The following is an 18,102-nucleotide window of genomic DNA, read 5'->3' as shown; positions in this document are numbered from 1 at the left end:
TAATAACAAATACATCGGAATGGATTATGTATCCGGTGAACTGTTTTTTTTTTTCAACCGGTTTATTGAATCAAACCGTCCGAAAGAACCGGTTCGCGGAAAAGAATCGAACTTCCCATCACTAATCCACACTGATATCCAGTGAGTGGTGCGTGTGTTTCGTCTGCAAGCGTGAGACTTCTGCCTGCCGGTGTGGTGCAGTAAAATGACAGAAGGGGAGACATTCATTAATTTATCATTTAAATTTTATGCTGGTTTTATTGTTACACATGACGTGGACTCGACTGTACTCGGAATATTTTCCGAGTCCAAAATGTTCAAGTCCGTGTCAAGTCCGAGTACAAATTCACCCGAGTGCGTGACAAGTCCGAGTTCATTCAAAATTGGACTCGAGTCCGGACTCGAGTCCGAGTCCAAGTTCGAGTACCCCAACTCTATCAGATTGTGAGTGGAGGAATCCTGGGGGAGGGGGGGCAGACGATGGGGGGGGGGGATGCTAAAATCCTCCATGCTAAAATGTTTAGAAGCTACTGCATAAATGCAGCAGATAACATACACCATAATGACAGAAAGATAAAGCAATATTGAGGGGAAGAGTGAGAGAATGACAGCCTTTGCGAGTTTAGAGAGGCAGGAAAGGAGAGAGTGAGCCGCTGTGTGTCTCTGAGGTCAGTATGCTGTCAAACAATAAAGACTCAACAGTTGTCTGGCTCTCATCAATATTTGTGTGTGAGTCTGTGTCTGTGATGGTTTTAAAGACACCTACTGGTGGGGAAACGAGACCTCAGTGAATTAATACTGTTCTCACAAGACAATGCTGCAGGATTTGCTTTATTGTTTGCAGTGATTACGTTTTTTCTCTCAGTGTGTTTTCGCTTTGAATAAGAAAGTTTGTGGCATTATTCTTTGTGTCACATATCTGGAGATAGTTCTCAAAAATTAAAATTCTATCATAATTTACTCACCCTTTCAAACCTGCTTCATCATATCTTGACCACTGTTATGTTAGTTTTAATTTGATACTATTACAGTTTTTATTAATATTTTGAATTTGAATTTTTTTGGTAAATTTATTACATGCTTTTGTAATTTTTCATTTCATTCATACATTTTTCAGTTTTAGTATTCTTACTTCAACTTATTTTATTTATTTTAAACGAATATATTTTTTCTTTTATTAATAAAATGTCTGTGATAATTTTAGAATGAACAATAAAAATACTGTCCTTGACATGCCATATTCAGTTATCCACAAGTAAAGCAGTAATCGGCAACACTAATTTAACTAACATGATTGACTAATAGCGATTTCTTTTCATCTTTCAGTCATTAAAAAGTTTATTTTTTTCATGTTATAGTAACTTTAAAACTGAAATTAAAAGCTGCAAATTATACTTGAGTGCTTTAAAATTCAGGGATAGTTCACGCTAAGATAAAAATTCTACACGTTTACCCTCATGTTTTTGGAAACATTTCTTCTGTAGAATATAAAAAGATATTTTAAGAAATTTCTTTCTTTTTTTTAACCAACATGACATCATCTTTTGCGTTTTTCAGAATAAATAAGAACAAATGATGACAATTCTAATTTGCGAGTGAACTATCCCTTTAAGTTCATAGAAAAAGCAGCAGAGACATTCTGCTAAATATCTTATTTTGTCAATCAAAGTAAATAGTCACAAAATTGGTCTTTAAATTGTACAGTTGAGGCAGCATTTATATGAAATCAGAGGTGTACAATATGGCTAATTTCATCCGCACATGTCTATTGGCTGACATTCACATGGGCTGTATTTAACGTGAATGTCATCAGATCTGATTTGGGATCAGTGTTCAGAGCAGATAGAGAGCACAGCAAAGCCATCTATTTATGATTAACACTCTCCTAAATGTCAGCAGCACAGGCCAGTAGTTCACAGTCCCTCACAAAACCTCACACTCATTATAGCTCACCTTGCGTTAACTCTACACTGAAATTCAATCTCTGGAAAAGGCAACGAAAAACATCTCTCTTAGAAAGACAAGACAAGTCGTTCTAGCAAAACATTAAAAGGACAGGTTGAGGAGAGACTCAGTCTAACACAGATGTGATAAATATCCCCCTGTCGCCTGTTCCCTCCCAACATGATGCTGACATTCTGAAAGCATGGGCTGGTAAATACCTCAACTGAAAGATTCGAGAAAGAGGAAGAGGAAAAGCAAGAGAGAATTAGATGGAAAGCTAGTTATTAAATGCTAGATAATGTAAAAGGCTTAAGCGGTCCAGAGCAAATTTCAGCTTAAATCCTTTTCCCATCTCCCACACTGTCTGTACTCTTGGTACCTTTTTGAAAATTATTTTCAAGCCACGGAACGTCACACAGCAATACAAATTAGTAAAAAGACACACACACACACACACACACACACTCATCGCAGATACAGAATAAGGACACAGGAACAAACCCACCTAGTAAAAAGCCACATTTACATAATGATTGAGTAAGTTTTGTTTTTAGAACAAATCTGTGTAAAGATTTCCCGGGATAACAATATTATTATCTCAGAAAATGGAGGCTGACTTTTAAGAGAACATGAAATGACATTTGCAAGTGATGTTTTTCAAAGTCGAACAGAATATTAATTTGACTGGATTTTGCTCCAATATTATTAGTTAATTTGGGGTTTATTTATGCATGTTTTTAATATTTATACATATTATTTTCAGATGTTTATTATAATAATTTTATTTTGTAATTTTAAGTTATTAGATTTTTAATTTTTTTTGCCTTTTCTTCAAAAAATTGTAATCAAAATTAAATACAGCCATTGGTTATTTTTTATTTTTTTTTTCATTTATTTATATTAAAATATTTTAATACGGTTATTTTAATTGTAAATTATTCGAATTCTTACCTGATATATTATGTGAATTAAGACCTTGTAAATTAGGTAATTTTATTATTAATTTGTATTTTTTAGATTTATATATATATATATATATATATATATATATTTATATATATATATATATATATATATATATATATATATATATATACATATAATTTTTTAACTTTTTATCTTATGGTAAGTTATGCAAAATAAGTCCATCTAAATTGATTAAGTAAATGCATTTTCTTTACATTATTTACATTACATATTATAGTTACACATACATTACATAGTATTTCCATATTATCATTTTTCATATTTATTCATATAAAAAATGTATAGTTTTCATTTTAAATTATTAGATTTTTTATGCGTTTTTCTTATTATGTATTGTGTGAAATAAGACTAGTAAAATTAAGTAATTAAGTAAAGAGAGTCATTTACTATGTCAATGATTGTAGACGTTTCATAATGTGATATTGTTTTTCTCAAAATGATCTCGATATCTTCGTCAACATGGTGCAGTAGGAGACTCAGTGTCCACCAGCTGATGGGGCATTAACCAGCAGATGAAGGATCAAGGATATAAAGGAGTGTGTAGACTCTCACCAGAGCGCACAGCAGGTCCACAGCTTCCAGGATCAGCTCCTGATGTCCGATGCGGGACACCCCCAGATCTTCCAGCTCCTGATGGGTGATCCTCAGCAGCTGGTCACCTCCTACCTTCTCCCGTTCAAAGTTCTTTATATACTGCTGCAAACAGTCATCCAGACCTGTAGAGACATCAAGTAAACATCATTACTTGCAGATTACAACATTCAAAATCATCCCAAAGTATGTGGGATTAATGGTTAAAGTGCCTATATGGTACATGCAACAGTGGAAGATGTCCCCATATGACCAGTGTACATTACGACTAAATTGTAACATTTAGTTATGAGTTTAGCATGTACTGTACAATGCAATGTAAAATATAACATAAAAGCAATAATAATATTATCTAATATTAGCCTTGTGTGAAATATTGTTAAATTAAGCATTAGCCCGGTTTCTGTTAGAGAGTCCATGAGTCATGCAGGTAGTGTTGATGATTTAATAATTGCTCATCAGAGCAATAATAGTGGACAAGTGCAAGGTTTCTGAAATATTTATGTATATTTTGTTAATTAAATTCAAAAGCCTTTCAGTTGACCACTATTAAAGATTTATGCAATAACAGTCATTTAGACATCTGCATTGTATGCAAGCATATAAATATACATTGAAATAAACATCGCCATATACAGTACATATTTATATTATCAAACATAAATGTTCATTGCTAGCACAATACATAGATCTCATACTACACAAAATAAGATTTATACCCATTTTGGTATAACTGATTCTATCTGACTTTAGTTCATTTGAAGGAATAGTTCACACAAAAAGGAACATTTGTTAAAAATGTACTCACCCTCAGGCCATCCAAGATGTAGATATTTATTTGTTTATATCTGTCAATATATGTCTTTTTATCAGAACAGATTTGGAGAAATTCAGCTGGCTCACTAATGGTTTTTGCTTATAAACAGTGCTTTCTGTGCATATTTCTCTCCTGATTCATAAGAGAAGATTTTTTTTTTCACTGGAGAAAGCAATATTATAGATAGAGGACTATTTTAGCCTGATGCAATGGTTTGAGGCCAAACAACAATATAATGATGGATTTATTACAAACATACATTATTTTAATTGATGGATTGGATTTTTATTTAACTCTCATTCTGACGTCACCCATTCACTGCAGAGGATCCACTGGTGAGCAAGTGATGTAGTGCTAAATTTCTCCAAATTTCTTTAGATGAAGAAACAAACTCTACATCTACAACTTGGATGGCCTGAGGGTAAGTACATTTAGAGCACATTTTGATATTTGTGTGAAGTTTTCCTTTAAAGCAGTGGTGATTTATAATGAATTATAACCTCATCAGGGTTGTCCATGCCAAAGTTCTCTGCAGTGCAAAATCTTAATAAACGCAACTGCTTCAGACTCTGTTTACCCCAAAAGACAAGACAAGAGGTGCCACACTTATACACGATGACTGACAACCTGTGTTCCACCTCCACTGTGTGACATATCCATCAAACTGACTGTAAATAACATCTAAGCCACATTGCAACCTTGAAGCCTTCCTATGTTTGAGCAAGAAGTACATTTGATGGAAAGGAAACATCCCTGTCCAAAAAAATAAATAAATGAATAACTGCATTTAAATAGAATTTGTGATGGACAGAAACAGTTTGTTTAAATTAGACCAACATTTTGAGATTTATATCAGTCTAGAAAGCTCAATGTCCAGATTAAAAACAGTCCTAAATCAAATCAGAAATGAAGGCTGCACTGTCTAATGTCTCTAAAAAACTGACAGGATGCACACATAAATCAAAATAATAAAGCTATTGTCAGCTACACAGGAAAGATGCGGCTTCGAAGGCTATAAATACCAAAAAATAGACTAATAAAGAAGGAGTGATCTAGCAAGTTTAGAAAACACCACCATTCACAACTGTCCCCATGAAACAGGTGACAACACACACTCTCCATAGAATCACACACTTGTTGGACGGCATTTGTCAGTCTTGGGGATTCTGTTGCCCATCGGTCCCAATCTCTTAACAGCTGCTGTTTGACACAACGTACATAACTGCAGGATTCACATATTTTGCTTACAGAATGAGCATGTGTTTAGAATGGCGAATGGAAGATGGAAAGTCACAGGAACTCTTTTTAATCTCACTAGCTGCCCTTTAATAATGAAATCTAATGCAACTAATCATCATCCAGCTCATTAACAGGACAGGCCAAACTCATTTGCCAGGACAGCAAGAATAACAATAGCTGTCATTACTGTTTATAAACAATATCTGGCTCATTAATGAGCGACTGCTTCACTTGTTAGATAATTAGTTGGTGATCCCAGGTCTGAATTTAACCTGGAAGGGACTGCTGAAGAGAACAATCTCAAAGTGTACGTGATGACTGATGTCTGTTGATGCAGTGACCCTGATTCACATACTAGACAGGTGCAGTGAACAATTAACTGTTAGCTAATGTTGTTAATAATGAGGTGTGGGCAACAGGATGAAGTGATTTAGAAAGAAAAGTATGAAATAAAGGAAGAGAGGATGTGAAATCTCATTTTTAATTTTGGCAATATACCTGTAACGAGGGTGGCCCCTTAAATGTTCATATATTCAAGCAATGACCATTTATTTTAGCTAATACTCACAGACTTTATTATACACTATGGCTAATAACTGAAAAGACAGCTATTAAATTACAAATCTAAAAACTACTGTCTGTTTTTTTTACTAATACTAACTAATACTCTTAATACTCTTAAGGGTGCACAGCAGAGGTGGGTAGAGTACCCAAAAACTTTACTCAAGTAAAAGTAAAAGTAAATCTAGAAATATTTACTCAAGTAAAAGTAAAAGTACTAGTCTTGAATAGTTACTTGAGTTAGAGTAAAAGAGTATCGGATAAAAAATCTACTCAAGTAGTTAGTTACTAGTTACTTTGGGTCATATATACGGAGCCTTTTTTTATATAGATATATAGACAAAAAATGTATGTAATGTATGTGTGTGTGTATAAATGTATATATTTCATCAGCCTTTAATCCAATTTATGTAATTTATTATAAAACCCTGTCTGTTTATTTAAGTAACAAATATAGGTGTCATGCCATAACATATTTTTAATATGACTGACTTTATTTTAAATGTGAATTTAACATTGAAAGTTAATGTGATATAAATATTGCTACTAATCTTTCATTGTTCAGAAAGAGAGCAAATAACATTTACATTATTAAACATAATTTTCACTGACAGTCTAGATTTCATTCACTCTCAGAAACTACCATTAAAATCACTGAAACTGTTAACACTGTGAAATCAATATCTTAATTATAGATTCGTACACACATCTGCACTTTGTTGTTTCTGACGAGAGAATTCGGCAGAAAGAGGTATTCAGTAAGTGAGCGAGTGAAGGAAGCACCGGCACTTCAGCGATGACTCATCGGAACAGAACCGTGTGTGATTGGTTAATGCGCAGCGCTGTAAAAACGCGTCTGTCTCTGGCTCAGCGCCAGCAAGCGATCACAGATCTGAATTTAGCAGCTGATGATATGACTTGCTGAACGTATTCGCACTGGTGTGATTGTATTAAAATTAATAGAATCTTAATCGGCTATTCTTTGTCTTTTGGAAGCTGCATTCAACCTGTTATAAGCCACACACGTACAACAAACTAATGTCACAGTGGTATCGTGTACTGTAATCGAATGTAGCCCAAGTTATTACCTGTTAAACAGTAGACAGCACACGCGTTCATCTAATAAGGATCTCCATCGCAAGCAAATAATACCCTTTGCAGATTAGCTTTCAATTCAGTGCAGTTCCATAGCCCCGTTTTCAACGCTGCTAATATTCTTAAACGTTACAACTCTGAGTGAACCGCTTCAGAGCTCAGCGCGTGCAGCATGGAACTGAACGACTCAATCAAACTGATTCATGAACCAATTCACTCGTTTGCCAATTGGTTTGATCAAGCCTTTGAACAGAGTTGACTCAAAAGAATGAATCATTCGCGAATGGGCATCGCTCATTGTCCAGAGAAAAGTAGACGGCGCGTTTGGAATAAACTGAAGCATTTATTGCATTAAGATAAAGTAACGAGAGGGGAGTCGCCCACAGTAACGAAGTAAAAGTACAGATTTTTCCCCAAAAATGTACTCAAGTAAGAGTATAAAGTACCCATCTTTAAATATACTCCGAAAAGTATTCGTTACCCCGAAAAATTACTCAAGTAAATGTAACGAAGTAAATGTAACTCGTTACTACCCACCTCTGGTGCACAGATGCACAAACAGGAAAATAAATAGAGATATTACAGGCTAATAGCAATAATTATTTATAATATTGTGACCAAATCTAGTTTTTATTGCCTCTTTTAACCCTCATGGTTCTGTAAAGATTAACTTGCTTCTATTTAGAAGATTTTTAATAGTTTTTAAAGAAGACTATTATGCTCACTGAGGCAACTTTTCTTTGATCAAAAATTCAGTAAAAAGAGTACTATTATGAAATAATATTACAATTTTAAATAAACATTTTCTATTTGAATACAATATAAATATATCATTTAGAGTCGTGAGTCACATGTTCTTTCAGAAATATGGTGATTTTTTTTTTTATTATGAACAGTTTTGCTGCTTAATATTTTTGTGGAAACTGACTATTTTTTTCAGAATTTTTATTTTCACGTTTTAATGCATTGTTGTGGAATGAAAGATAATTTATTTCTGTCAGAAAAATCTTACTAACCCCAAACTTTTGTACAGTAGTGTATATTTTCATGTTTGCGGTCCCAGAGACTTTATTTTCCCTTCAATTCTTTAAATATGTTTCTCTGATTTAATCAAGCACCTTTACAAACATTTTATTAAAAGATTAACTTTCAAAAACTGAAAATGTAGAAAATGTAGTCCAATACAGTGAAGAAACGCTTTACTTAATAACGTTTTAAAAGATAGAATCAGCTTAATTTGCTCCCACCCATATAATGTTCCATCTACAGAGAAAAAGCTGAGAAATACACACATAAATAAGCAGACATGAAGCAGCAGTGAAGACACACTGTTATCAGACAGCAAAGGTGCCCCCTGCTTACACTCAAGCAGCTTGTGATTAATTCATCACTGTAGTGGATTAACGAATCTGAGATATTATTTACAGATCATATACTCTGTCCTGAACAGACCCCACTGTCTCGCTGTCTCGGCAAACCCTCACTCATACTGGAGTATTAGAATAACCTCGCTCTGTTATAGTGCATTATTCATTGCACACAGCCTGCTCCTCTGACAGGTAGCACAGTAAAAAATGCAGTGAAAGAGAGAAAACGCTGGAAAATGGGCCAAAAGGATATAAAGAAAAAAGCTTAGCCTGAGCACTTAAAAAATGACACGTATTAAACTCCTCCCAAACTTCCCCTAGATAAAACAATCTGGAGTTATTTTGATCATTCTGAACCTTCCCATCTATTCCAGGTGCATTCTAAGTAATGTCATTTAGTCATGCTTTTCCTTCTATATTCTATGCATCTTCATTGTTCACCTCATTTCTTGCAGCCGTGCAGTGCATTATGCAGACTTGGTGACCACTGAAAGGGTTGTTGTGAAAACTGTTCATAGTGTTTTCCTGATTTGTTTTAAGGCTACGCTGGTGATTTGTGCAATTGTAATGGTACACAGATAGCAGTGATGGAGTAACTACTTTGAAACTGTTGAAAACTTGAAACTTATGAACTGTTCGATATTTGTAATTGAAAATAGTTCAACGAGTCTCAAGCTACCCTTTTAGCTCTTTTTAAATCTTAGTTACAATAGCTACACACAAGTTTACAAGGAAAACCAAAATAAGCACATGGAAGCCATTTAAGAGGCGAGCAAAATCGTTTTTAAACACACAAATATATTTTTTTATCTTTTCAAATGAATGTTGTTGTTCTGCACTTTTTGTTCATCGGGGAATCTCAAGAAGTCCAACAAAAATTAAGCAGTTCAGCAACTTTTCAAGGTTGCTAGTGGGTGTTTCTTGAGCAGCAAATCCGCATATTAAAATAATTTCTGAAAAATCATGTGACACTGAAGAATGGAGTAATAGCTGCTGAAAATTCAGCTTTTGCCATCACAGGAATACAATTATAAATAATATAATTTTAAATTGTAATAATACTTCACAATATTATATATGATATATTTTATATTATATTTTACTGTATTTTAAATTAATCATTGAATAATTTAAACAGATTAATTTAATTAATCATCTTTTAAAAGCTAGATAAGAGAATTTGCTTTGTTTAATTACAGTTAAGCAAATTTATTGAAAAAAAAAAAGCAGTAATGTATATGTTACAAAGCCACTTGTTGGGAAAGTTAGCATGTTTCTGGAAAATGTACTGTACACTAAGCTACTGTCACTCTACTGAATATTGTATTTAAGTTGGTAGCATCGCTCCTGTTATGTTTATGTCACACTGCAAGTGTTCTGATTTGGGCCACTTTTATATGTTTTGCAATGCGATCTCAGTCTGAACAGTCATATCATATTCATGCAAATATTCTCACACATTTTCTCAGTGGCCTCCGTGTATGACAGCATACTGCTTGCCACAGCTTTGGCTGCTTGCAAAAAAAAATGACTTAAGTAATAAATCAGAACTGAGCATTAAGGCTTACAAGTGTGAATGTAGCCTCAGTTACAGTTACAAAAAAGGTGTAACACCCCTGAAAAGAAACATGAACACAGACTGCAAAAGGATGGGATAAGAATACCCATGAATCAGCTGTGAACTCCTACCCAGGCTTTTTGCCATTCTGTCATGACACCACCTGCGATGAGGCTCTAAAAGTGTGTGCATGTGTGTGTGAGTCCATCACTAAATCTCAAAGCCAATGGGAACTTTCTGGAGATGAGAATTCATCAGTTAAATAATCCATGCCTCAAAATGAGCCATCCAGCTGTGCAGAGCCGGGACTCAAGCCTCTGCTGGAGTAGGACAGCTGATGGACTGGATCTTGGACCAACAGTGAATGTTCATAAATACAGTCTTCTCCAACAAAATAAACACACAATCCCAGACTGGTTTCTTCTCTGTGATTCTGAACAAAATATAACTGGTTCTTTGTGTTTCTGATGTTAACTGCTCTTCAGAATGACATTCTTGAGGCTGCATTATAGGTTCTTCAGATCAGCCTGTTCCACAGCCGTTATCTGAGAAAATAACCATATGTGTGTATGATTTGACATGCGATGCAACCTGAGAATGAATCATTTCCCAAATTCCTATCCCACCCCTTCCTCATCTCACTATTCCTCGTATCTCTTCACTTTCCTTGCAATTAATTTTTTAGTAAGCTAATTGTGCCTTTGAATGATTGCGTAATTTTGTGATTCTAATTATGAGAAATTCAATTCATTGTGCAGCCCTACTACTGTTGATCTTTCGATCACCATACAAGACAAATGTGAGCTCTGACAAATGGCAAACAGCGCTGCACGTACAGCCTCTTACCTAGTACATACTGTATCTGTACCTTTCTGAAGTATTTTGCTGAATATTCCTCTCTATATTGCAGTTCTTCAGTTCTATAAAGTGATTCAGAGATGACTCACACCCTTTACACCCACCTACAGCACACAAACACACTTTTACACTTTTTCACAGGAGGGAAGAGTCGCCCTGAGCCAAGCCACACACCCACACACCCACCCCTCGAAGCTGCAGCCCAGGACGCAGCGCTAAAGCTCTGCGTGTGTGTATTATTATTCAAAGCTCTTTAACCTCACTTTCTTCCTCTCGCTCTTTACCATTTCTGTATTTCTATCACACACACACACACAGTCAATCCTCCCCAGCTCCGACACATGTCATATGAAATGTTCAATATTCATCTGTTCCCTTAGGACACACCCCGAAGGCAGGCCTGGAATCCCCCAAATGTCTTAGTTGGAGAGCCTGATATGTGTGTGAGTGTGAGTACATATGCTCTGATGACCTCCATAAGCGTGTGCTATACATTTTCCACTCAAGTACACTTCCTTTAACCTCATTAACCATCAGAAAAAGTACTAAAGCATTCTGAGCTCAACGCCATAAACGACAGCGTCTCATTTCAGGCAGACGGCTGTAAAAAGCTGTTAATGCACCTTCCTACATGACAATCAATTATGCGGTGTGGAGCAGAGAGAAAGAGACGTGCCGTTACATGGTCTTTCATCTTTCTGTCAGGATATTTCAAATGAAGCTGCGGTTCTTCTTCTGCTCAATTGGTAAAAAAAAGAAAAAAGTTTAAGGGAACAATGGCGTAAAGGAAAATGAGTTCAGGTTTTTTGTTCTTGAAGCGTTCTGAATAATATATAATCGCTGGATCTATGTGCATGTAGCAACCGAAGGGGAAAAAACACAAACGCGATCTCTTTAGTATCTCAGTTGTTTCCCTTGGACAGTCATGATATACTGCTGTATCCGGCAGTATCCAGATTTTGTATCTATTTATTATAAACAATGTATTACAGAAATATTCAAGTTTTGTTTTCCCAAAGGAATTTCCAAAGGAATCTGTGGAGAAATCTGAAACAAAGTTGTTATTTAAACGACCATAATATCCAGATTCTCAGAGCTTTTATCCACATTTTTGTTGTATAGTTTTGTAGTCTGTATTTCAGTACCTGCTTCTTTTTAATTGTTTTTGTAAGATTATTATTATTAATAATAATAATAATAATAATAATAATAATAATGATGATGAGAAATTACAGAAATATTCAAGTTTTGTTTTTCCAAAGCAATTCAAAAAGAATTTTAGGCGGAATGTGAAATGAAGCTGATATTTAAATAAGCATAACAGCCAGCTTCTTAGACTTTTTTATTCACATTTTTGTCATGTAGATTTATAATCCTACTGTATTTTAATAAATGATTCTTTTTATTTATTTCTTTTTTTTTATAAAATAACAAATTATTTATTATTATTATTTTATGCAATAATATATTATAAAAAACTTTCAAGTTGTATTATTCCAAAGGTATGAGACACAGTGGATATTTACAGGAGCACAACAGAGTCTAATCAACTATAAAAGTCATTTTATCTATTTATTGTGGCATCTTTGTGATGAACAATTCTCAGTCATTGATTTTGATACCAAAATATCTCAGTTGGTACTGATTCAGGACTTGAATGGTCCGTCAGCAGATTTCTAGGCTCTAGCGCACAGCTCCCAGCGCCGGTCAGTTATATTGAACACTCCCTCCAAGGCAATGACTCTATCTGAAGCACTGCTGCCTCCCAGTAAAACCACAAGCCACAAAAGCACAGCAAGACCAGGACCACAGTCTAACTGGGAAACCACAGAGGCTAGTTCGAGTTCAGTCAAAGTACTCCACCCTAATCTTTACAGAGATGCAGACATTGGCTTTAGCGACAGGAATTAAATCAGAGACTGTTTACTTCTCTATTCTCTGGAATGTGTTGGCCAGCATAGCAGATACATGGCACTTTCCACAAATAGGGCCTGACACATACAAAATAGGACCTGAAAAAGTTTTTTCTAACAATAATCTGGATAAAAGCTTGATAGCTTCATCCCCATAGCTTCGTGTTGTGTTAATTTCATATTACATTCTATCTCTAATACTTAAAAAAAATCATGGGATTTGTGTCTCTGGTGCTTTTACTAAATGAGCATACTGTACTCATGGAAAGCGATGCACACTGGTAGCCGCAGGAGATAATTATACATAGCACTTATGGGAGAAAGCAAGAAAAGGAGAAACAAAGTAAAAACTAGAGATAGAGAGATGGAGAGAGCAGGCTTGCTGTCTATCAGAGTTTGTGAGGCTGCAGTGATGTGACAGAACTTGATTAGATCTAAAGCCCTGTGGTCAGAAAGCTAATCAAGAGGAAGGAGCAGTCATACACACCCACAGACACCCTGAAGCTGTTTCCAGCTGTTGCATTTCCAACACCGCAAAAAAAAAAACAAGGTGTTCGATCTTTAAAAAGTGAGGATATGAAGGCCACTGCTGACTTAATTATTAACATGGAAATGCCTTGACTAACTTTATAAGGTCACATTTCCATTAACGATAATCTGCCATTATTGTAACAAATACAAATTTAGTTTAAGTAACACTAAGAAGTTATTCTATGCAAATTGCAATATTATGTCATAATATGTACTTCAAGTTTTCGATGAAAAATGCATGGAGAGCAAAACCTCATATGAACTCTGAGACATGAGACTTTAATACATGAAAATGGAATTTTAGCAAAATATTAAAATATGTATATAGTTAAACATAATTAAATCCATTAAAAAAAAATACACATCAACATATATTAAAACTAAATAACAAATTATAATTATCCACATTTGTTATATAGCTATATAGTTTACTGTACGTTGATGGTTTTTCTTCTATAATAATAATAAAAGAATACAAAAATATTCAGGTTTTGAATATTTTTTTATATTTATTATTATTTTTAATATTTATATATTATTTATGTTATCATTTGCAATTCACAATCACAGTATTGGAGATATTTTTGACCAAACAGTGCAGCTCTTACAAACAGTCCCACACCTAACCAAACACATTGTTGTTTTAACCAGACACTGAGGGCATGCTATTTCAGAACGGAGCAAATCATTCTATTAAATCTTGTAAGTCTCCAGGGTACAGGCTGATGTACCATTAAATGTCCTGCTGCATCCTCAGCCTCATATAAGACACAACAACAATTAATCATAGAAAAGTTATATATTCATTCAAGAGCATTAAAATTCAAGACTTAGTAATCCTCCATTTAACATTAATCAGTCCTAGTACTACGTCTTGCTTGCATCTTCATCTTCAAGGTCCTTCTTCATCTCTGTTCTTTCAGCTCCATATTTACTTATTAAATGCATATAAATCATGATGCATGCATGTGGTGCTGCTGACATAGAACACCCATTCACTGCACCTGGTTTACGCAAAAGTCATGGTACTCTCGTGAACGGCAGCAGAGAGGCTGACAGAGAAGAGAAGAATTGTTGAATAAAGTTGCTATTTTTATTAAAAAAAAAAAAAAAAGTTTTAAAAATTTAATTTAATTTAATTTGCACACAAAAAGTATTTTCTGTAGCTTCAAAAAATTACGGTTGGCCTACTGATGTTACATGTACTATTTTAACGATTTTCTTATTAAATTTCTGGTCCTTGAACGAGGTATTTCTCTTGCTGTCTCTGCAGGGTCAGAAAGTATTTTTAGTAAGTAAAAAATATCTTCATTTGTGTTCCGAAGATGAACGAAGGTCTTTATGAGTTTGGAATGACATGAGGGTGAGTAATTAATGACAGAATTTTCATTTTGGGGTGAATTATCCCTTTAAAGGTCCGTTCACACCAAGGAAAATAATGGTTTCAAAAACCTATTTTTCTTAAAAAATAGTTTTTGATTTTAAAGAGCAGTAGAGTTCACACCACAACCATAACGATAATGGCACAGATAAGCGATGTCAACGGAATCACTTTTTTTTTTAAGCTGATAAATGATAAAAACATTAACACATAATCCTGCTTTAAAGAGCTTGACCATTTAAAGTGGCAGATGACAAAACTGCATCCAACAATAAACAGAACATTATTATGGGTTGGTATAGACACTAATAAGATAGTTTTCTTTATAGTTATCATTCTTGGTATGAACGGACCTTAAGTCCCCCCTTAAGGACCTCGGTGGTCTCTTCCAAATGCTTTGCTGATTCTGAAGTAAATGAGTTTCTGCCACTCCAGGCAGCCTTCAGAGCACCAATACACCATTCCAGCATTAGTGAGACTTTAATAATGGCATTTAGAGAGAGCCATAGAGGGGGTGTGCTGAGTGTAATGTGTAGGCCTGGGGGTGTGCGCAGCATGTACATGCATCGATAAAACACTCACTGACTCTCTGAGTCACAAACTGAAAAATAAATTTGCTATAAGTCACAGTTTGACCTAAAGCTCATGTACATATGTACGCCTCCAACACACACACACAGCAAATAAGCCTCCACTTCAATTCAGCCTGAACCAGACTGATTCAGCTACATCCTGTCTCTCTGTAAGCTGCATTAGTTGTGCTATTAAATTAATCTGCTCTTCACAAGCAGGTATAATACAGCAGCTCTATCTTTTGCAGGTTATGTGCTTGTAATTAGGACAGTAAACTGAGGTCAGTACCAAGCCATTAATGGGGTCTAGGGAGATATTACAGCTCATAGATACAAGTCTTAATGGATGAATGATGAGACAAACTGATAGAAAGCACAATAATAAATGTAATTACAATCACTAAAAGTGGTACACATAACAATCTGAATCCAAAATGAGGGCAAAAAGCCCTTCTTTACAGTCCTGACGAAGTCTTCTGCTCTGATGAATAGTCTCTCAGCTGTTCCTCACAGATGCTCACATTGATGCACAAATGACAAGACACAAACACTGCATAATTCTAGTACACATGCACTTGCAAAAGTCCATGATTTAATGGGAGAATTTAGTTCCAGGCTAAAGCTTTGACCGCATATTCAGGAAGACCAAATGTATTTATTTGTGCTAATAATCTGAATATAGGAGGATGTTACTCCCCAAAATCTAAAGTAGCTGTGAACTAATGCCAAAACTATTAAAATAGCACAATATGCTGCAATCATAACCATCATTATTTGCAAAGACAGAAGCCTCATAATGTAATTTCTACTTCGTCATTACATATTAGCTCGAAGGCATGATATTAAGAACAATTGTATGTCTGAAACCTTATAACAAGCCTTATATCACAGATCTGTGAATCATTATCCCACTGGGACGTGTTCGAATCCTGTCATACAACCTCGATAACTCACTGCTCGATTTGTTATCGTGATGACGAATCTGGACACGCCGCCCACGCCCACGAGAGCAGAGAAGGTGCGTAATTGCCCCCTCCGCCTCCGCGCATCAAGGATTCTGCTTCTCTTCTTCAACTAATACACGAGGAAACTCCTTCATATACATGTTTAATGAAAAAGGTAGTTTTTGATGCTCTGCCACCAGCATTCCCCATTACTGGTATTGTACAGCTATGTCGTGTTGAATCGGAGTTCAAGCTCCTTGCCATAACAAAGTTAAATTCTCATCAATTTTATATAAGATGCTACATATGTGATTTGATATCGAAGTTATATGGCTTTGAGTGCGGTCGACTTTTTAAAGGAATTTCTGTCTGTCGACGTTTCAAAATGTATTTAGTGTCAACTTTCTTAAAGACGTTTTAAACAGAAAGCGTATACATTTGTGAAAATATATAGTAAAGATATAAATAATTACGTTAATCGTGTTTTGTCGTATCCCATGCAGCTCCTGACTGAAAGCGCTCGAGGCCTGACGGCGAATTGTTGCTATGGTTACCTCCTCAGGCAAACGGGACTTTTGTTTGCTAGCAGCGATTTAATACTTTCCAACTAACTTGTGAAATAACTTTTGTGGATAGGTTACTAAATTTGAATTGAAACGAACATACAAGTAAAAAAACACATACTTTTAAGAATTTTGTTTTAACTTCTCCTTCGAGTCAGTCAACTGACGGTCAGACTTCATCTCGAACAGTAATTCACTGTTTGCCTGATTGCCATCATCAACCACAGACACCTGTACGCTTCACTACTTGAACAAAAAGACATCAATAATGCCCAACTAGAACATAAATGATCTCCTATATCAAGTGAAATGTAAGACATCGTGTTTTTTCTTGACTACCCTGCGCCATTAGGTTAGTAAACGATGGGTTTAGGGATCAAAACCGCATCACGTACCTTTCATCCAGTCCACAACTTGACTGGGGCTCCATTTACTAACAGGTTCCATGACGAGAGCCATCGCGAAACTTTCTGAGGTTGCCCCCTTAACACGGCTGCGAGGGGCAGAAGAATTGGTTTAACGCAGCTCTGGGGAGCTCAGATCGGTGGTCTTACGTTAAGCGCCTAGATTTGGCTCCCGGTTACGCGATTTCATCCCATCCAGATTTGCGCATCCAAAGCGTCACACCGAACGACATCAAGCGCATTCCTAACCCGTTACTCCTGCAAACTTAAGGGTTTCTTATTATAAAAACCCATATCTAAGAGCCCGAATCTGCTCTTATCCTGGCATAATGTGCCATGCTCAGCCGGGTCCCCAACAGTCGCGTCTTCATGCCATGCACCAACTGCAGTCTCTCCTGTTTCTTCCTTCCCCTCCCTTCGTTTTCTTCTCCTCTTTAGGGGTCTGTACCTTTCAGAGGTGGACTAGTGAGTATATAGAGTAAGACAGAGAGAAATGTGCTGCGTACCCACGGGGACTCAAGTGAACGTTGCTTCCAAACGCAGCGGCGAGCTTTGATTCAATTGGGCGCGCGCTCCTCCTGTGGGTGGTGCGGCAAAGTGAATTTGACTCGCGCGCTCGGTTTATTTCCCACGAGGATAAAAGGCTTTCGGCCGTATTCATTTTAATGAGGGCACGCTGGTTCGCCCTGCTTCAGAAACTCTGTAAAAGCAGTGCACGCAAAGTATTTGTCTGGAATATCTAATGATGCCCTATAGAGGGGCTATATTTGCATGAGA

General features: G+C 35.8%; 1 protein-coding gene across 11 annotated transcripts in view; it reads right to left on the bottom strand.

Annotated features, from left to right (window-relative positions):
- The window catches only part of LOC127946161 (connector enhancer of kinase suppressor of ras 2-like), a 68,785-nt gene extending 50,924 nt beyond the window's left edge, over nt 1-17,861 (bottom strand). For 6 of the 11 annotated variants that reach the window (XM_052542501.1, XM_052542503.1, XM_052542506.1 and 3 more), the window contains exons 1-2: nt 17,317-17,860; nt 3,484-3,647 (exon numbers count right to left, since the gene is read on the bottom strand). In XM_052542501.1, the coding sequence (XP_052398461.1) occupies nt 3,484-3,647; nt 17,317-17,380 (228 nt within the window). In that variant the 5' untranslated portion in view covers nt 17,381-17,860. Of the gene's footprint in view, nt 1-3,483; nt 3,648-17,316 lie in introns of all 11 variants that reach the window. The other 5 variants (XM_052542500.1, XM_052542502.1, XM_052542508.1 and 2 more) reach the window with 1 other exon arrangement.
- Nucleotides 17,862-18,102: the final 241 nt, after the last annotated feature.

This window comes from Carassius gibelio, chromosome A24 (assembly GCF_023724105.1).
Source record: "Carassius gibelio isolate Cgi1373 ecotype wild population from Czech Republic chromosome A24, carGib1.2-hapl.c, whole genome shotgun sequence".
NCBI classification, from domain to species: Eukaryota; Metazoa; Chordata; class Actinopteri; order Cypriniformes; family Cyprinidae; genus Carassius; species Carassius gibelio.
Note: the sequence above shows the minus strand (reverse complement) of the source record. Positions and strands in the feature narration are given on the sequence as shown.